Source organism: Canis lupus, chromosome 20, assembly GCF_011100685.1.
Source record: "Canis lupus familiaris isolate Mischka breed German Shepherd chromosome 20, alternate assembly UU_Cfam_GSD_1.0, whole genome shotgun sequence".
In the NCBI taxonomy this organism is placed as follows: Eukaryota; Metazoa; Chordata; class Mammalia; order Carnivora; family Canidae; genus Canis; species Canis lupus.
The window spans coordinates 43,180,152-43,201,821 of NC_049241.1; the positions used below are offsets into that span (position 1 = coordinate 43,180,152).

The 21,670-nt window shown below is 42.9% G+C and overlaps 1 protein-coding gene and 1 non-coding gene across 2 annotated transcripts in view; one reads left to right on the forward strand and one right to left on the reverse strand.

Moving 5' to 3' along the window:
• Positions 1–18,992, reverse strand: part of SACM1L (SAC1 like phosphatidylinositide phosphatase) — a 59,600-nt gene extending 40,608 nt beyond the window's left edge. Inside the window, exons 1-2 of the mRNA XM_038566677.1 lie at positions 18,862–18,992; positions 386–483 (exon numbers count right to left, since the gene is read on the reverse strand). Of these exons, the coding sequence (XP_038422605.1) occupies positions 386–483; positions 18,862–18,893 (130 nt within the window). The 5' untranslated portion in view covers positions 18,894–18,992. The remainder of the gene's footprint in view (positions 1–385; positions 484–18,861) is intronic.
• A 258-nt stretch (positions 18,993–19,250) lies between these two features.
• Positions 19,251–19,323, forward strand: TRNAR-ACG. Its single transcript has one exon. It is a non-coding gene; the product is annotated as a tRNA-Arg (tRNA).
• Positions 19,324–21,670: the final 2,347 nt, after the last annotated feature.

The window sequence follows — 21,670 nt, forward strand, 5'->3', positions numbered from 1 at the left end:
TGCTCAAACAACTTTCTCACCCTCAAAAACCTTAAATCTTATAGCTAGAAAGGAATTGAGACCTCAACAAAACCAATCCCATTAAAGTAGAAAGAAGGGAGAAATGAAGAAATAATTATGTTTTTAAATCCTTACAATAAATAAATAAATAAATAAATAAATAAATAAATCCTTACAGACAGTAAAAACATCAAGATCATTCCTCCTTTTCAGAAAAAGGAGGCAGCATAAAACGAATGCATAAAAATCAAATGAGGTGGCAGGAATTAAAATCTTACCAGATGGTACTCTAAAAGCCACACACGGATATGCCCCTGATCAGTTTAATTACTGCAAGTGCGGTACTGGTCTCTCCCTGCCACTTCTGCCCGGGGCTGAAAAATACCTGACAAGGTGACTTCTGTGGACACACGATCAATGACAAGTACGTCATCCGCTCCATCATCACAGGCTTCCACGTAAAATTTTTCAGGTGTGACATGCCTAAAAAGAAATTAAAAACCATAAATAACCACACCAGATGAAATGAAGGCTTCTAAAAAAAATCTTTTTATTTTAATGGTTTCAGTGGTGCCATCAAACGGATTTCCCAGGAGCTGTTTTAAGGTCCTGACACATTCACGGGAACTGTCTTCACCTGTATATTATGCTCACAAGGTTTGCTGTAAGACCAATTTGGCTTACACAAGAAGATCATAATAAATTCTATCTTATTACACTCAACATGGTGCAAAATGTAGCATAGTAATCAGGGACATAGTCTAAAGAACCAGACTAGCTGTGCCACATGAACTTCGGCAAGTTACTCATCCTCTCTGTTCTTTAGTTCCCTTACTCATCAATAGGGATAATATTAGACATCAAATAACACTATCATGAGGATAAAATGAGCTAATCTTTAATAGGCACTTACAATAACATCTGATACATTGTAAGCAAGATATATTAACTAAAAATAAATAAATTTTATATAAAATGTTTCTAGGAAATTGTTTAAAATACCTAATACTGCAACATTTTTGTTTTTGTTGTTAGAATGTCATTTAAAAAAGGAGAATGAGGTGGGAAAAGACTTTTCATTCTGCAAGATAAGAAATAAATGGGGTAAAATCGGGGTTGTGACAGACTACACAGAGCGAATGCAACTTTGTAAGCAGAGTCCAACAAAAATCACATTTTTTGGTTCCTCAAAACACCTGGATAACTTAGGCCAAGCGGGGTGCTAGAGGTTAGAGGCTGCCTCAGGAAACAGTAACCCCTCGCAGAAACAATACCCTGAGAGCAATGAAGCCAGGGCTGTTGCCTCTGAGCCAGAGGCAAGAGAAGGAAGTAGCTGACCAGGCTAGGAAAGGGACTAGGGTTTTTGCGGGGGTTTTGTTTTGTTTTGTTTGTATTTTCCAGGAACTAATCTTTGTTATCTTAAGCTTTATTTGAAAGAATTTGTCTGTGCAGCAGCCAACCTGAGGGCTTGTTCCTTTCCTTTTAAATTCTACTTCCTCTATTCCATTATTCCATGGCCCTGCCTATGAAAAATCCACACAACCATCACCAACCTCATTTCTTATATACAGATCGTGTTTAAACTACCTGGGATTATAGAAACAAGTCCTCAGCAGGAACAAACTGTACTGACCACTTCTGACTACAAGTTCTCAACTTTTAACTATCCAAATGCAACTTACATCCTGGTATGGTTCATCTATAACCAACTTTTTAATGTTAAGCTAGTTTCCTCCAGGGGCAGGGAGGGGGTGCTAAGAGAATGAAAATCAATTTTAATACAAATCAAGCAAAATATAACAAAGATGAATCTACTTTAAATATGGTAGTCTTCAACTAAAATACAACAGCCCATTCCTTTTTATAATGCTGAATAGCATTCCAATGGATGGTTATATCACAATTTGTTTATCCATTTGCTTGTTGACTGACAGTTGAGCTGCTTCCAGTTTGGAATATTTCAAATAAAAGTTCTAGGGATGCCTGGGTGGCTCAGTGGTCAAGTGTCTGCCTTCAGCTCAGAGCATGATCCTACAGTCCTGGGATCAAGTCCCACATCAGGCTCCCTGCATGGAACCTGCTTCTCCCTCTGCCTATGTCTCTGCCTCTCTCTCTGTGTATCTCTCATGTATAAATAAATAAAATCTTTAAAAAAAAAAAAAAGTGAATAAAGGTTCTATGAACATTCTTGGACAAGTCTAAGTCAGACATGCCCCTTCATTTCTCCTGGGTAACTACCTAGAGGCAGAATGGCTGGATCTTATGGGAGTTTTATGTTTAACTTGTATAGTGGGAAGAGGGAGGGGTTGCTAGGACAAGGGAGCTTTCCAGAGTGATGGAGGTGTTCACGATTTTGATTCTGGTGATGGTTTCGTGGGTGTAAAAATATATCAAAATCTATCGTACTACTGTCTTGAAATATGTGGAGGAGGGATGTCTGGGTGGCTCAGTGGTTTAGCACCTGCCTTTGGCCCACAGCGTGATCCTGGAGTCCTGGGATAGAGTCCCACATCGAGCTCCCTGCATGGAGCCTGCTTCTCCCTCTGCCTGTGTCTCTGCCTCTCTCCCTGTGTCTCTCATGAATAAATAAAATCTTTTTTTAAAAAAAGAAAAAAAAAGGGAGAGGTCCTGAAATCAACTAAAAGGAATATAACTTCCAGATAATCTACTTACAGTATTCTCTAGTCTTAAATCATGAAAACAAAAGAAAATCAACATGCCAGTCCTTGTCTGCAGATGTTGTGTGCAAGCATATGTTGCTCTCTAAGAGCAAATAAAAAATTTACTTTAAAGTTATTAACCATGTGTTAATCATTACAGAAGCATTAGTGACTGGGAGGTAAGGGATTGATTAAAAAATATAATAGGAAAAAAACTTCAATAACAGACCTCAAAAACAAGACTTCTTTATAAAAGCTTTCAAAAAAAGTGCTGTCTCCAAAGGAGAAGCTATTCTGACCAGCCGCCCATCTTTTCCAGGCAGTGTACAGCGGCTGCACCACCGCACAGATGCCCCAAGGCATTCTCTAAGGCTTAACCAGGCTCAGGACCTGAAAGAGTGCCGGCGGCTGGTGCTATATTGGAACATCCTGTCCCGCCAACCGCCAGCCAACCGCCAGCCAACCGCCAGCCCAGCCGAAGTGTGAAGAAACTCCAGGAGTTCTTTTCACAAGGTTCAAACGAATAACAAAGAACCTCTCCTCTGTTCTTTTACTTCTAAAATAATGATCACAGCATTGCTAAGGAGTAGTCCAGTTACCAATGCTGCTTCAGTGTTAAGTCAACTCCCAATGACTTGTCCTAGTCCAAATAGTGCCAAAGCCACCCAGAATCCCGGTCAATCAACAAACACCTGGAAGCCTTGTTTACATGGGAAATCAAAACTGATGTAGGAAAGAGGTTAGGGTTCAAGGCCAATGGCCAAGAAAGAATTCTTAGGACGTCTTTGGTGCAAAAAGGTGGTTTTATTAAGGCATGGGACAGGACCTGCAGGCAGAAAGAGATGAACTGAGGTCATGAGGAGTGGCCCGTCATATACCTTTTTATTTTTTTAAATTTATTCATGAGAGACAAGGAGAGGGAGAGAGGCAGAGACACAGGCAGAGGGAGAAGCAGGCTCCATGCAGGAAGCCCGATGTGGGACTCGATGCCGGGACTCCAGGATCATGCCCTGAGCTGAAGGCAACCACTGAGCCCTGAGCTCAACCACTGAGCCACCCAGGTGTCCCTGTCATATACTTTCAAGGTTTGGTTAGGGAGAGCCTAAGGCTCCCAGGTATTTTGGCAACAGATTTCCAGGATCCTAAGGGAGCTAGCTATTGTTGGGAAAGGTCATCTATTATTGTCCTGAGTCCGTTCAGATGTATATTGGTGGGTCATATGCTCAGAGGATGATTGCCAATACATATTTGGGGGGGGGGGGGGGTGTACAGAGATACAGGAAGTTTCCAAAGGAATTTTTATATATTAAAGTATTTAAAGTAGACTTACAGGATCCTGGGGGTCAGGCTAAGATTGCCTTTTGCCCTTAGCGAAATATTAAAACTGGGGCAGGTGAGTTCCTAGAGGAATGTCACTCTGCTTATTTCAAGGACTTATCAGTGGGCTACAGGTAGTAAGCGAATTTTTCTTTTGCCTTTGTGTCCTACATCAAAAACCAACACTCACATAACTGATAAGCCGCTAATCAAAATACTACTTCAATAAATTATAATAGCACTGCATTAGGAGTAGAGGCACTGAAAAGGCCTCAAGATCTGCTGTCCAAAATACAGAGATTCGACTCCTGACTTTGCTAACCACTAGCTATATATGTAATGCTGGACAAGTTATGGGTGTCCACTCCATGCCAGCCCTCGTTCAAGTAATGAGTACCAAGTCCCTGAATCACAGAGTTTACGTTCTAATGGGGAGACATACAATGGGCAAGAGAAGTCATTCAGTGATATGAGAGGTAACCGCTATTAAAAAATAATAAATATAGGGAGACTTGGCAAAGAACGCGGTGAGAGAAGCACAATGATCAGTCCTCTTGAGGATTAAATGAAACATGAAAAAGCTCCTGGCACAATTGTGAACGAGGACAAAACATCTCTGTCAACAAGGCATCTCTGTCAGGGCCACATTCATGCAAGGGCTTGGAATCTGAGCAAAGCAAAGGGGCTCTCAGCAACCGCAAAGCTGGATGCAAACAGGAAAAGCAAACAGGTGTATTAAGCGACCCACCTCGAAACAGCCATAGGGCCTTACTAACCAGGCACAGTGATGTTCCCATGCCCCCTCACTCCACCCTCACCCCTGCCTCATGGCAAAGAGCCCATCCTCTGCTTCTGGGCCACCTCTCCCTTGCAGTGTACTCAATAAACTTCTATCTCTTTTGTTTGGCTTCGGGTGAATTCTTTCACTGCCCCCACTGCTGGCCCCCACTCTATGGGGATGCCCCACAATCACAGCCCTTCATGAAGCCTGGGGGTGAGACTGCTTACCCTAACTACCTCACAGACAGCAGGAATTAAATGAGCATTTATGAAATACTTTTGCAAAGAATAAAAGAGTTACCTCATGGGTGTGATAACTTTTTATTATTAACAAAAACATCCTTTGACAGAGAAGGGAGAAAAGCTGCAAAATTTCAGGACAGGACCAGAAAAGTTACTTAATACACACTTGAAAGAAATAATACAATGGAAGGTTCTGATATCTTTGCCACATGGGCCACCTCTGAACAATTTGGTTTTAACAGGAAGATACTGAAATCAAACTCTATCTTCTAAATATGTATCCTCAAATATCAAGACCATATAAAACAGCTCTGATTTATCAAAAAATATTCCAGAATAATACAGAATGTGAATAAAAATTACATGACTATCTTCCTTGATTTATTTGTAAATATGACTCTATAACAGGAAAAAAGCTTTTAATACATAAGACATTGGCTTTAAGAAGCCAGCATGAAATGCTGATTATACCTTGTTACTTCTTCCAGCAACCACTTTTATTTTGCATACTTAAAAGTTTGAACAATTAGGGGTGCCTGGGTGGTTCCATCAGTTAAGTGCCTGCCTTTGGCTCAGGCCATGATCTCAGGCTGCATCAGGCTCCCTGCTCAGCAAGGAGTCTGCTTCTCTCTCTCTCTGCTCATCCTCTTTCTCTCTCTCTCTCTCAAATAAATTAATTTTAAAAAATTTTAAAGAGATTTTTTTTAAAAAGTTTGAACAATTAAACTGCAGACAGAATGTGCTAGAAATTTTTATTGCAGAAGCAACTGTACCATTCTGAAGATGTCTCCCCACCCCAAGATTCCAATCTCCTGATTACTCAATCTAGGTACTGCTCTGCAGATGGGATTAAGGTTACTAATCAACTGGCCTTACAACAAGATTATCTTGGGTAGTCAGGGTAGACCCAATGGAATCATATGAATCAGAGGAACCCAGAAAAGCAGAAGAGGAAAGAGCCAGAGAAGTGCAGCAGAAAGGGAATGAGAAATTTCAGGCATGAGATGGATTTGATAAACTGTTGATAGCTCCTGAGATGTTGGGGCCACATGCAAGGAGAGGAGAGAGGCTTCTAGAAACTAAGAGTGGCCCCACATTGACAGCCAGCAAGGAAATAGGGACCTCAGTCCCAAAGCCACAGGAACTGTATTTGGCCAACACCTTGAATGAGCTTGTAAGAGGATTCTTCTCCCAGCCTCCGGTGTGGAATGCAGCCCTGCTGATACCCTGATTTCAGCCCACTGAGACCCTTGTTGGAGTTCTGACCACAGAAGCTGTGAGATAATACAGTTGTCTTGTTCTAAGTCCCTCCATTTATGGTCATTGGGTACAGCGGCAACAAAAAACGAACACAGTGATCAAATCCCCTAGAATGAACCACTTTCACATTAACCCCTGGCCAAAACCCAATCCATAGATACAGCATCTTCCTGACACTAAACAATGAGATGCTTCCCTCAATGGAATTTTTTGATACCTGGTGTTTGGGTCTCTAAGTGACAAAACTTTTTTAAACCACTTTTAATGGAAAGTCTGTAATTCAAATTTTATTAAACCAAAGCCTCTCATTAATCTCAGTATAAATAACCATGTTTTCTTGACTGACTAGGGTCTATTCTGAACACACCAATGTCTGTACCATCCCACATAGAGATGACAGTGTCTTCAAATTCTAGTAATAGAGTATGCTGGAAAAGTCGCAGCTTTTAAACTCTTACAAAGCTGGTTTGAAGCCTAGTCCCTCAAGTCACTGAACAAAACACAGAGCCTCCCAGCTCAGCTCTGTCCACGAAAGATAGCTGAGGGTAAATGAGAGAACACAGGAGATAGGTCCAGCACTGAGAGGACAGTCCACAAAATGGTGGCATCATTACTTTACTGAATGACCTCAGATGGCTGTGGGCTCTGGTTTTTAAGCCTTGTGTTGTTTTGAGTCTCTTGACAAAGCCATCACCTGGGTTCCTTTTGTATGAAACAAGGCCTGAGGACAGCTACACCATTGTGACCACAAGTGTGAAGTCCCTGCGTTTGTTCTTCATCTTGCTCAGGGGCCTATGGTGCTCTCCATTAACAGCTATATTTGGGGGGCAGGGTTAGCACATGAATGGGAAGTTACTTCTTTAATAACCAATGTTATTTTAATGCAAAAAGACGACTAATCAACATACAATTGCAGAAATCAAATTCCTTCACTTTTTAATATAATGCACAAAACACAAAGCTTGCAGCTCAATAAACAGCCAGCAGAAAAAGGCATATTGCTTTCCTCAGTGCACCCTCTTCTTACACTTTGACTACCTTTAACTTTTAAGTTTTGAAAAAAATTTTAAAGATTTTCTTTATTTATTCATGAGAGACACAGACAAAGGCAGAGATATAGGCAGAAGGAGAAGCAGGCTCCCTGCAGGGAATCTGATGCAGAACTCAATCCCAGGATCATGCCCTGAGCCAAAGGTAGATATGCTCAACCACTGAGCCACACAGGTGCCCCCTATTTGACATTTAAACTTAAAACTCATCTGGAAAGGTGTAAGAATACTGACAAAATACATACACGTTGGATTAAGACTTTCAATTATATTGCCTCTCTCTGTGTCTCTCATGAATAAATAAAATCTTAAAAAAAAAAACCTTCAATTATATACCAAAAAAAGTAGAGAGCTACAAAAAACTAAGCCTTTGCTAATTGTCACAATCCTAATAACCACAAAGTTAGTGACTTCACTAAGTCCTTAGAGTCCTGAAAATTATAAAGTTAGAAACTGAAATTTCTTTTGTAAGAAGAAAAATGCCATCTACAACAGGTTTGTAATGAGACAGTCAACAAACTAAAATTTTAATTGAAGAAGAATGAAATGGATTTCCAAGAGTGAACACTCTGCATTTAAAAAAAAAGCCCTGATATTCTTTCAGAACATGGAATCTAGGGGGTGCCAACAGGTGGGTGCAGGCTGTGGGGCTGATTCAAATGTGTTCAAATGCATGCCTGCAAGAGGGAGAGTGCTTGGAAATGGGCTAACTCACTAAGTCACCAACTTTGTTGGTAAGAGCCAATAAAGCCAGCAGATTCCAGCAGCAGAATGATGAAAAGCCTCAAGAACCAGAAGGAAACAGTAATAAGGACTGGGGTAAGGGGAAGTGGCTGACAGTCTGTGCAAGAAACGCTCAGATCCACCCACGCCTGGGATCTAATGCTTAACACAGTTCAACATAAGATGCTCTCTGGCCTCCGGACATCAGGCACAGCTGAAGACCAGGGTGAGAGAGCTAAGTGAAGTCTGGAGACAAAGAAGGTTTAACTTACAGACTGGGAAACTCATCCTACCCTCTTTCTGTACCAGATTCCCAGAATGCTGGCAACCTAGCTCCCATCACCCCTCTCCCTGAGCCTCCACAGGAGCCTTGAATACTGTCTCTGAAGAAACTTTTCCTGAAAGCAAAGACCAGCAACTTATGACCTTTAGCCCCTCTCCCCCATGAGAGAGTGGAGTTCCTGCTCAAGCACTCTCCAGCAAAAGCCACCAGTTGATAAGCCCTGACCCACAAGCAGACCCTCCAATCAATTTGTAGTGCCTCCTTCTTTTTTTAAAAAATTTTTAAAGATTTATTTTTATTTATGATAGACACAGAGAGAGAGAGAGAGAGAAAGAGGCAGAGACACAGGAGGAGAAACAGGCTCCATGCCGGGAGCCCGACGTGGGACTCGATCCGATCCCGGAACTCCAGGATCGCGCCCTGGGCCAAAGGCAGGCGCCAAACCGCTGAGCCACCCAGGGATCCCCAGTAGTGCCTCCGTCTTAAACATGATATGACAACCAAGGATCACCAGATACGAGGAAAGTTTCTGTCATATAAGAAAGAGTCCAAAACAAACAGAAAAATAACTCTGGATAAACGAACTATGCTGAGAACAGTCTACAACTTCAAAACACTATTTTATAATTGATGGCCTCCGAGAGAGGGCACTGCAGTCATGAAATAAGAACAAGAAAAACACACTGTGAAAGCAAGAACACATTCTTGGAGTGAGGGCAGAAATAATAATTTGACTATTCCACCGAAAGAATGGAAGATAAAACTGAAGAACTCTCCATGAGAACAGAATAAAAAATAAGAGCTATAAAACGGGAAAGCACAGGAAGGAAGGGCGGAAGAGGGGCAAAGGAAGTGGGAGAAGGAGGGGGCCAGGGAGGGAGGGGGAAAGAGAGAGGAGCCTGATCCAGGATATTCAACACAAATTCAGCAGGAATTCTAAAAGAGCACACAGGAAAAAAAAAAAAAAAAAACTTCAAAGAAATAGTAAAAATGAAAAAACAGATAACATACATACACAGAGGCACATTAAGCATTAAACTTCAGAAAGCCACAGACAATCCTAAAGTTCCCAGGAAAAAAAAAGGAGAGGGAGAGGGAGGGAAAAAGGAGGAAGGAGAAAAAGGAGGGAGGGGGAGAAAGGAAGAGAAAGAGGAGGGAGGGAGGAAGAGAGGGAGGGAGAAATGGAGGGAGGGAAGGAGGGAGAGAGAGAGAGAGAGAGAAGCACTGAAATATTCAATAGCCACACTACTGGATTATCCAGCAACAACACACTGCACTATTCAACAGCAGGTCTTTAAATTCTACAAGATAATAATTTCTAATTGAAAACTCTATACTTAACCACGCTATCAAACAAGTGTGAGGATAGAATGAAAACATCTTCAGATGGGCAACATCTCATAAGATAACCTTTCTTAGAAAGAAGGAAAGGCTTGTTTCACCAAAATGGAATAAATCAAGAGTTAGATCAAGAGAATCCAAAACAGGACAGAAGTAAAAAAAATTCTGATGAAGATATTGTCAGGGACAATAGCTACATGACAGGCCTAAAGAAAAGCAAGTACAGATTAAAGCAAGGGGTACAGGGTTCCCATAAGTAAATGTCAGAGAAGAAAATGAATTGATGGTTATCCAATGTGTTCGAGAGGAATTTTATTGCTGTCACACAGACTGAAGATGCATTAGCAAAAGGCCCATTAAAAAAAAAAAAAAAGTCATGCAAATAAAAAGAAAAAAGGCACATTCCATTCCAGGAAAAACAAAACATTTTTATAAGAAAATATACTACTGACTCATTTGAACTACATCTACATGAGCATAGCAATGTGAATACTGAATATCTTACTATAAATACACTGAAAGGAGAAGGGAGGAAAAGAGGGAGAGGTATAAAAGCTAAATTCTCATCCTCAGAAGTAAAAGTCACCAGATAACTAAACCTGAAAAAAATTCAGGAAACAGCAATACAAGCATGTTGTTCAGTAATGTGGAGTAAAGGGGTGTCTGGTTGGCTCAGTCACTGGAACATATGACTCAATCTCAGAGTTTTAAGTTCAAGCCCCATGCTGGGTACAGAGATCACTTAAAAATACAAAATTTTTAAAACAAAAAGAAGAAAGGAAAGAAAAGTGGAATGAAGTACCCGAAGAAATTGCTTATAAAGTTGAAAGTTGATGTCTCTGGGACAGTGGGAATTAGGAGCGCAAAAAGGTGCTCTTTTAATATAAGCTCTATGTATTGTTGACTTTTAAACCATATATAAGTATTATATTAAAATAAAAATAAAGTTTAAAAATGTGTTAAGTGGTGCCTGGGTGGCTCAGGGGTGCCTGCCTTTGGCTCAGATCATGATCTCAGGGTTCTGGGATCAGCCTGGCCCTGCAGGTTCCCTGCTCAGTGGGGAGTCTGCTTCTCCCCCTCCCTCTGCTGGACCTCCACCCCTCCTCCCCTCCTCAACAAAGGTTCTAGGACCGTTGCTGGATATTGCCTCTCCAGTCTTGCTGAAACCCAAGTTGCTGCTGCTATCAGCCTATTCTAATAATGCTACTGAGAACAGCTCAAGAACTGGAGCAATGAAGATTCAAACAGTGCCTGCCAGCTAATCAACATTTCTAAGAGTAATGTAAGAGATGACTCAGAACCCCACTAATGATCAGAGCAGGTGTCATCTCAACTCTGGAGACATCTACACACCTCTTTGTTGTCTTCCTCTTCCCACCACTCTTTAAATTGCCCTTCATATTGACCTGAAGTATATGCGTTTTACCCAGTAAATTGTATTCTGTAAATTTTATGATTCCCAGGTTTCATTTCAAAAGCCAGTGAAATTAACTTCAGCTCTCTAGCATTTACCATCATAAACACTTGAGTAAACCATTCAGTGGTGTAATTTTTGCTGGTGTGCATGGCTTTATTGTTATTTTTGTTTAGGGAGCTTCACCAAATAGGCTGTCAGGTCTCTGTAGACAAGGACTCTGCTTCTCTGTTCTCCTTGGTATTTCTCAGACAGCAGAAGCTCAATCAATATTCTTAGAGAATATAATATAATCAGTCAGCAAATATCTACACTAAGTTGGATTTTCTTCTATGGCCCTTAACTAATGTTTTCTTTGGCTCAGTGACAGAATAAAAAGGATTTAAAAACTGTTTCCCTTTCTCCCAGCTAAGGAAAGATCTTGGTAGGTCAAACACTGGATTGGAGAGTAGGGTGTAACTAACAAGAGGGAAAAGAGCAAACAGGAGTGGTCTCTGGTTAGATAGCCTACAAAAGTGTCACTGGTGCCAATTTCTGCCTGGAGCTTTTCAAAATTAACCAGTGAACAGGTTATACTGAGTTCTCAACATAATAAATACATGGAAACCAAGACAGAAGACTCAATGATGATCTAAAATCTGGGAGAAAATATTTTCTCAACAGACAAAAGAATGGCCATCCACTGCTCTGAAGTCTCTCATTTCATTAAACTGTCCCACATTACTTTTTTTATGAAATAGATTTTAGAAGTTAAGACAAGGAGATTCCATCCAAGAAGATTATTTGGTCATTAACTATGCTGTTGATATCAAGTCCCTGAAGTTCAAAATAATATCGCACAGTAAAAAGAGCTCTGGTCCTAAATGAACTGTCCAGCGAGGTTATCCAAATCTAATAGGCATGAGCCATGAACTCAAACCAAACAAGATTGCGGTCTCATTTCTCTCCATTCTGAGTTCTGCTTTCTGTTAAACAGATACAGACTCTGGGAGATACATCAAAATAGCAGAATATTTAAATAACAATTATTTCCTACTCTGACTACTTTCATTTGGTAGTAAAGATTGCTGATCAAGTATGAGATAAAAAGGAAAATTCAGAAGACTAGGAGCTAATAAACTCATTGTGGGCAATTCTGACTATTATTCTTAATAGAAATGCACTTAATTGCACAGCCACTTGGGATTCAGTAGCTCTTAAGAGTGCTTTTTAAAAATTACCCTTGTCAAATTTTTAGAGAAGCAATATATTTAATTATAATACAAACACAAAATTTTTTTTCAGAGTTGGCAATTATGATCTTCTAGTGTCTGAAAACATCCCTTTTCCCCTCCATGTAACATTTACATCGCTAGGAAACAACTAACCTCTTCAAAATCCTGTCACATCCCAAGAGCAAAATGAACCCACTTAAAAAGTATTACTATTTGCTGACCCCACACCCACTACAAGGGCTATTATGAAAAACAAAACAGAGAATAACGAGTGCTGGTAAGGATGTAGAGAAACTGGAATGCTGTGCACTGTTGGCAGGAATATAAAATGGTGTAGCCACTTGGACAAACAGCATGGCAGTTCCTCAAAAAAAAAAAAAAAAAAAAAAAAAAAAAATAGAATTATCTGGGGATCCCGGGGTGGCTCAGCGGTTTAGCCCCTGCCTTTGGCCCAGGGCGTGATCCTGAAGACCTGAGATTGAGTCCCACATCGGGCTCCCCACAGGGAGCCTGTTTCTCCCTCTGCCTGTGTCTCTGCCTCTATGTGTGTGTGTGTGTGTGTGTGTGTGTGTGTGTGTGTCTTTCATGGATGAATAAATAAATAAATAAAATCTAAAAAAAAAAAAAAAAAAAAGAATTATCTTATGATCCAGCAATTCTACCCTAGGGTATATGGTCAAAAGAATGGAAAGCGAGGTCTCAAAGAGATATTTATACACCCATGCTCACAGTAGTATCATTCTCAACAGCCAAAAAAGTGGAAGCAACCTAAGCACCCACTGACGGATGAACAAATAAACAAAATGCAATATATACATAAAATGGAGTATTGTTCGGCCTTAAAAAGGAAATTCTGACACATACTATAACATAGATGGACTCTGAGTACATTATGCCAAGTGGATCGCAAAGGCACAAATACTGGATAATTCCACTTCTATGATGTACTTAGAGAGTCGTCAAATTCACGGAGATAGAAAGTAGAACGTTGGCTGCCAGGGACTAGGCGGAGGAGGAAGGGAGAGTCGTTTAATGAGTACAGAGTTTCAGGTTTGCAAGATGAAAAGAATTTTGGAGATGGATGACAGTAATGGTGGCACAACAATGTGAATTGAACTGGAGCTTACAAATGGTTAAGATGATAAATCTTATGTATATTTTAGCACAATTTAAAACAGTATTACCATGTGCACAGAAGCATGTCAACGGTCATGGCACAAAACTAGCAAAAAAAAAAAATCCTCGAAAATCGTGCAGCAAGAATTAAATCAAAGTTTTAATAATCAACCCTAACCTATCTCTGGTTCAAGACATACAGAAATAACACTTTCCTAGACCCGGCTAGCAAAAAATAAAAACCCAGACAGTCAAGAAGGGTCCTCTGAGCCCACTATACCTATACCCAGAAGGTGCTACCACCAGCCCTCATCCATCCACCCTCTGGGTTCCAGGGGTTTCCGCCTCACTGAGCCACTGCTAGGGTATCTTTCCTACAGCCCAGGTTCATCCCAGACCACCCAAGAGCCCAACACAATACCAAACAGTTGATATTTCCAGGAAGCTAATGCACTCTAATTCCATCTTCTTCCTCAAAACACTGAGGTCCCATCTACTTCCTATTCTCTGCACATCCTAAAACCATCATCTCCAAAAACCAGATTCCTTCACAGGACCAAATCTAACTGCTACCTAACCTGAGGCTCTAATCCACAGTAAACTCCTCTAGGGCCCCCCAAGCCTTCCAAACAATGCCACTCTACCACACCAGTGTCCCTTGGTTCCCAATCAGCTTCAGGGTGCAGAAGAACCACCAGGACAGCTAGTTAAACATGAGGATTCCCAGGCCCCAACTTGATTTTTCACTAGGCCTCATGTGAAGCTCCGGAATATGCATTTAAAACAAGTGCAGTATGTGATCTGATGCAGCCCAGCCTGCAGCCTAGTGCAGACCCTCCAGCCTAAGCTACCAAGCCAATGAATATCTTGGAAATAAACTCTGCAGATCTGTGCCCAAATTTATAACCTTCCCTTCCCTCCATCCTTCCTTGCAAAGTGATGTGTGAATAAGCTGACTGTTGCTTGTACTGGACAGACCACATATGTCTTCACCACTGTGTAACTCCGTTTACGTCTGGTCAGGGTTGCATTGTAGCTGTCTCACTGACCTCACAGCTATGGCTGTCTCTGACCAAGAAAGGTGACTTCCTAACTGAAGAAACAAGGTTTCTTCAGAGGCAAGCTGCGGCCTTATACACTTTCTAAAGAATTTCCAGCTTTACACCTGTTTCAGCTAACCTTTTAAAGAGGGGAAGGCAAGGGTCCTTTAAATGTTTCCAATAATGGATTTCTATTGCACTTGTTTCATAATTTCAAATTTATCATTGTCTGACTTTATCCATGCCTACATAGGTAACTTAAAAAGAAACAAGGAGGGATGCCTGGGTGGCTCAGCAGTTGAGCGGCTGCCTTTGGCTCAGGGCATGATCCCAGGATCAAGTCCCACATCGGGCTCCTTGTAGGAAGCCTGCTTCTCCCTCTGCCTCTGTCTTTGCCTCTCTCTGCGTGTCTCATGAATAAATAAATAAAATCTAAAAAAGAAAAAAAAAAAAGGAAAAAGGAGTCACATAGATTATTCAGAACTGCCTGGATGTCTTAAAAGAATTTTAAATTCTAAACATATCGATATTGTTTTCTATATTAAAAATCCATATGGACATGTTAGCTATTTTCAAATATAAGTGACTCACTTCTATACCAGGCACATCCAAAGACTAAGGTGAAAGCAATCTGATAAGAAAAAAGTAATTTGAATAATGCAGTGTAATGGAAAGATCTCTGGACTCTGGGCCTGCTGTGTTCCAAGGCCAGTTCTTCCATGGCTTGACTGTAACTGTGGGGCCAAGGGCAATTATTCCCCTCTTCAACAATGATGGAGGATATACATCAACCTATGACTTCACAGAAGCATTTGAAAGACAATCAAATATGACTTAATGACTTAAGCTGCTGCTACTTCAAAAGAATATGTTCCAAATTACTCCAAATTACTCCAAAAAATTGTGTTCGTTTTGAAATGCTGGCTGTGGTATCTCTCCACTGGAAAGTTCATTTACTTAGGTGATTCACTGAGGATCTCTCTGCACAAGGCTTTATGCTAGGTACTGAGGACTAGAGAAAAAATTAATGTTAAGGTGTTTTGAATATGATCTACAATCTAGTGGGAGGGACAAAGCATATGCACTACAATGATTTCATCATTTCTAAGTGGCAAAATGAGTAATTCAAACAGTGCTATGGAAAGGGACCTGGGTGGCTCAGCTGGTTAAACACCTGACCCTTTTTTTTTTTTTTTTAAATGAGCCATCCAGCCCTCCCAAAAGTCTGACTCTTGATCTCAGCTCAATCTTGAGCTCAGGATTGTGATTTCAAGCCCCACACTGGGCTCCACGCAGAGCCCACTTAAAAAAAAAAGGAGGGGGCCACCTGGGTAGCACAGTCAGTTAAGCATCTTGAGGCTTGGTTTTGGCTCAGGTTGTGATCTCAGGGTCAGGAGACTGAGCCCCACATCAGGCTCTACACTCAGCAGAGTCTGCTGAAGTTTTTCTCTCCCTAGCTCTTACCCTCCTCCCCTGCACACCCACTATAATAATCAATCTTAAAAAAAAAAAGGCAAACAGTTCTGTGGATTGATCGTTCAACTTTCAGTCTTCCTGTCGCTGAAAAATGATACACTGCATATCAATCCTAAAAGACAGAAGGTGCAAGCCAGATGGACATCTGGTGTCCAGTCTCTATGACAGCAGAGTGTTATAGGGGCTCAGTGAAGGGAAAGATGTGGGGAAAAGGCTTCTCAGTGAAAATGAGTCTCTGTAAATTACACTGGGTATCTCATCTACACTCTCTTTCAATCGTTATAATAATTATATGAAGTAGGACCATTCTCTTTTCACAGATGAAAAACCAATTCAGAGGTTAAGTAACATGGCCATGATGCAAAGCAAATGACAAGGACAGAATTCGAATCGAAGTCTCTTCTGACTAAAAAAGTCTGCATCTCTCAGCTCTACCATAGGTCCATGATTGTGATCAGCATGTAAAGAGGGGAAGAAGAAAGCATTTTGATAGAAGGACCAAAATAAAATAAGCGGGAGGCTAAAACAGGGTGGCCAAGACTGGTGGAAGGGAGAAAGAATGCACTCAGCAGTTAGGGAAAAGGAGGTTAAGGGTTAGCTTAGAAAGAGGCTGGAATCCAGATGACTAAGAAATGTAGGTTCAATCACTCAGCAAGATGGAGCTGGAGATTTTAAGTAGGAGAGCAGCTGATAAAATCAGGGCATCAAAGAGGAAGGTGAACTTCATACAGGACAGAGGCGGCCTGCACATTGGTGACATAATGTAGAACAAATTATTATTTAACATCCGGAGCACTTCAATGTTGTGACACTCAGCAGTAGCAGTAGTTTTGTAATAAATGATCAAACTATCTCTTGTATGGATCTTTCTTAAAACATTTCTAGGCACGTTTTTAAAAATGGATCCTACTAATTCTTACATGGGTCAGAAACTACTGCCAACTCCAAATGCATCTAAAAAAGAACACTGCTAGGGTCAGAGGCCGCATTTAAAAACCTTGAGCAGCATGCCTCAGAGCAGGAAGGGCCAGAAGGAAGGATTAAGAACAGAGATTCCAACTCACAAATTTCTTGGTAAGAAAAGCAAAATTACAGAGAAGTAGGATCTTCACATTTACAGAGGTACTCAAAACTTTTCTGGGGAAGTGGGTAATAAAGTTAAGGACTGATAAATTAGAGAATGACTTTCACATAACCCCACACTTACTTTTTCACTCATAGTTTCCATTTCTACGAAAATCAATAGAAAAGCATCATCCCCACACGTAAGGGCCAAATTTCCTTTGGCCTTTTATGGATATAGAGTTGTTGTTTTGTTTTGGAAGGTTTGGACTGATGAGTTTTGTGTCTCCTTGGCAATATATAAGCAATCATGAGAATTCAAAAGTCTTCCATCCCTTTTAATCTGTGCCACAGGAAAATTCAACTGCATTTCATAACCTAACACTGAGGCGCATAAAGCCAAGGCTCCATATTGCTTAAACACATTTGAGACCTGGTGTGGGATCATATTAAGCCCTTCGGTGACTATCAGATAGTCAACAATAACCTAATTAGCCAGCACAGCACACGTGACACCGGCCCAGCCAGTACCCTAGTCAAAGACATTTTTGCATTCACCAGCAAGGTGATCACCTTGCAGAGGGGAACTGGGAGAGAATCAGGAAACCTGGCAAGGAAAACGGGCAAGGAGGTGTGCAGCTGGGACTTTCAAAGACAATTACAGAACACAAAAGCGGCAAAGGAGTGGGCTGAGGAAAAAATAAAAGTCTTTTCTGCAAAATATTGCACGCCAAGTAGATGACCTCACTCCCAATTCTGCGCCTCAACTTCAAATTGAACCTTCCAGAGAGTTAAGTGAGTCTGAGGTTCCAGAGAGCATAGGAAGTGCCCAGACCACACTGTGATGTCCTCCGTAGCCCTACAAAGAGAAATATGATACCTCCGCCTCTAGATCCCGAGGCATTTTAGCTCATTTAGGGATGGGTAAGTTTCCTCCAAACGACATTTTGCTTCTGAGGCCAAGGGCATTCTCAGAATGGGGCAGCCGGATTTTTCAGTCTGGAGGGAAAATATTAAACACAAAGCACAACAAAGTTAATTCGGAGACAGGAAAACCAAGGAGCTGATGGTAATGCTAACAGAAAACGCACCTTTAATTGATTCAGAACAAGCCCAAAGAACCTACAGATGCTAACTTTACCACTCTGACAACCAGAGCCTATCGCCCAAAGCCTCGAGAACTTGGCTTCAGGGAGAAGTCAGGCAGCAGTGGCCAAAGTTCTCGAGAACGGCCTCTGGCTGTCAAGAGGAACCTCAACCTGCTTTGGGCTTGAGCTGTGTAATATTTAAAAACCACATGAATCCTTCAGGACCTCAAGAGTATACTGACTGTTCTTTTTTTTTTTTTTTTCTTTTCTTTTTTCCTGCATCCTACAGGCTGGCCAGGCAGGGCTCTGGTGCCCAGGGAAGGTGTGTCGATTTGTGCGTGGCCTCGAACGCGCGGTGTGCGATGGGTCCATTGAAACAAGAAAACACAAACAAGCCAACTTCTCCTTTCCCCTGCTAAGCAAATAAAGATGAATTTAGCCGCCGCCTCTCCAAGAAACCAACAAACCAACCAAGTGGGGGGGGGGGGGGGGGGGGGGGGGGGGGGGGAGCGCGCCCCGGCTCGCTGGGGCCCGCTCCGCAGCTTGGCGCTCCCGCGGCGGGCGCCGAGGCCGAGCAGGGCGAGGGGAGGCCTCCCAGGCCCGGGGCCCCTCCGGAGGGCCTCGGCGCCGCCGCAGCCGACCAGCTCCGGGAGCGCAGGGCGGGGACCTCGCGCCCGCCCGCAGCCCCGGGACTCCGGAGCCCCCCACCCCCCGCCCGAGGCCGCGGCCCGCACCTGCCGCCCCGCCCGCCCGCCGCCCCCTCCGCTCAACGGCCTCCGGCCCGCGGGGACTCACAGCTTCAGCCGCTCGTAGGTCGTCGCCGCCATCGTGCACCACCAGCTCCTTCTTCCTCTTTCCGGCCGCCGCGCTCGACCGATCGCCCCGCTCGGCGGCCGCAGCGCCCGGCTCGCCCCACCTCCCCCCTCGCCCCGCCCCCGTCGGCCCCCCGAGCGGACGGGAGGCGGCCGCGGCCAAACTTAGTGCTCGCGCGGAGAGCGCGCCAAGCAGCCGCGCGACGCGCGGATTGGAGCGCGCGGAAGAGCGGCGTGACGTTGCGGCCGCGGATTGGCGGAGCGCCTTGGGGCCGCTGTGCGCGGGCGGCGCCGCAGGCCGTGGCGCAGCGGGGAGCGTCTGGGAGCCGCGTCACGGGTGATGTATGTCGCAGCCAGGGCCGGGCCGGTACGGGGCCAGTGGCGCAATGGATAACGCGTCTGACTACGGATCAGAAGATTCTAGGTTCGACTCCTGGCTGGCTCGGGACGCGCTTTTTGCCCCCGCTGAGCTTGATGTTACGGGGTCTCCCCGGGAAGGATTCTAACTAGAGTGTGAAGGGCTGGAAGTCTCGAATTTTACCGCCACTTTCCCCGAAATGTCATCTTCGGAGTCGTGCGAGGTGGTTTGTCGATTGCAGGAGCCTGGAGTCCCTGTAAGTGGGGTGCTTCCAGGAAGACACCCCTGAAAAGGCGGCCGGGGGTCCTCCACCTGGTGACCCCGAGGCGCGGGCCCGGCGGAGCCGCTGGCCCCCTGCCCCGGGGGCCGAGAGTCCCGTAAAGACGGGAAGAGCGGCGCAGCACGTTTCCCGGCACGGCGTGCGCTGCAGGGGTGCGGGCCTCGCAGCCCCGTGCTCGGAGGGGGCTCGGCGTGCAAGGGCCCGCTGGTCCCCAGGCCCCCCCGGGAAGCCTTAACACGTGCATGTGTCTACAGTGCGGTCACCCCCAGGGGATCTGGCATATTCGATTACGAGTGGCTCAGAGACCCGAGAAGTCTCCAAACCTCTGCGGAGAAAAGCGGACTCAACCCACTTTGAAAGTTGGCCTGGCCAAGCCGTGGGACATCGGACATCCATCAAGTCATCTCTCCAACAGGACTTTTTTTTTCTTCCTCCTGAGAAAATTCTACACAATTTGTGAAATACAGAAAACTATTTGGAATAAAAATGTGAATTCCCATCCCAAGATCATTATTACTATTAATGATTCTTTTTTTCCTTTTAGATATTTTTGCTTCCACGCTTTTTAATAGGAATATACCTGCTCACGGAATTTTCCAAATTTGGGGTTGTACTAGAAAGGTCTTTGTGTTCCCATATTGTCCCTTTCGCCCTCTCTCTGAGATTTAAGGACATTGAATAAATATACTTTGAAGCTACCCCAGCCAAGAACTAGATCATTTTTAGCATTACCTTCTTTGGGGGAATTTGGGTTGTTGTCAGCTTAACACTTTTAAAGATAATGCTGTGTTGAATTATTCCTGATGTGCCTTATAAATTTCTAGATGTGGAATGATCAAATGGACATTTTTGAGACTTGGAACATATTTTCAAATGCCCTCCAGAAAACTAAAACCAACAATTCCATTAACAGCATCTGTTTTCTTTTTTTAAGATTTTATTTATTTATTCATGAGAGACAGAGAGAGGCAACGACAGGCAGAGGGAGAAGCAGGCTCCATACAGGGAGCCTGACGTCGGGCTCGATCTCGGGTCTCCAGGATCACATCCTGGGCCGAAGTCAGCACTAAACCACTGAGTCACCCGGGCTGCCCAACAGCATCTGTTTTCTTGCTTGCTAACCAACACAGTATCATAGGTTACATTATGATTTCTTAGCAATTTTCAAAAAAAAAATTTCCTTTTACATATATGACTCAATGTATCTATAGTCTCTTGATATATGTATAATATTCAATTTTTCTTAGATTTATTAGAATACATAAAGGATATTAATCCTTTGGCTATCAAACAAATCACAGTCTTCTGGTGTATCATTTACCTTTTCCTTATGGTATTTTTGAACCTAAAGTAGTTTTCACTACTATATATTCAAATTTAGCAATATTTTACTTTATGTTTTTTTCTATGGCATATGTGATCTTTTCACATTTTTGTGTGTTTGTATTTTTCCCATTTAGTCCATCTGTTGTTTATTTTTTGGTTCTCTCAGTGGAAAGATCAATTGAGTCTAACAGTCTGTCACTCTTATTGAGCAATTAAGAGCTCTAAACTCTGTTTGGACTCATTCAATCAATCCTGCAACAATCCTATAAGGCAAGTTTAGTTAACCCCATTTTTACATCAGGAACTAAATTTGCTTAAGGTTATTGAGCAATTAGGCGGTGGAGCCTGGGTTAGAACCTGGGTATGGGGGCACCTGGGTGGCTCAATGGCTGAGCGTCTGTCTTTGGGTCAGGGCATGATCCCTGTGTGTAGGGATCAAGTCCCGCACCAGGCTCCCCATGGGGAGCCTGCTTCTCCCTCTAACTATATTTATGCCTCTCTCTGTGTGTCTCTCATGAATAAATAAATAAAATCTTTAAAAAAAAAAAAGAAGAAGAAGAAGAACTTGGGTCTGGGCTCTTGACCTCAAAGCCATCCTGGTCTTGAGCTTGCTGTGCACAAGAGGGTGGACCGCATGAGTGGACTCAGGGTCATTCCCTATCTGGGCATGAATGACACTCACGTGTGCACCTCAGCCTTCAATCAGAAGATCTTATCTTTAAATCCTGATAATCCTTCAGCTCATCAGCTGTGAGCTCTTGGACATTTCCTCCTCTTTAATAAAATGGGGATAGGAGTTGCAGCCTATCTCTTAAGGCTTTAAGAAAA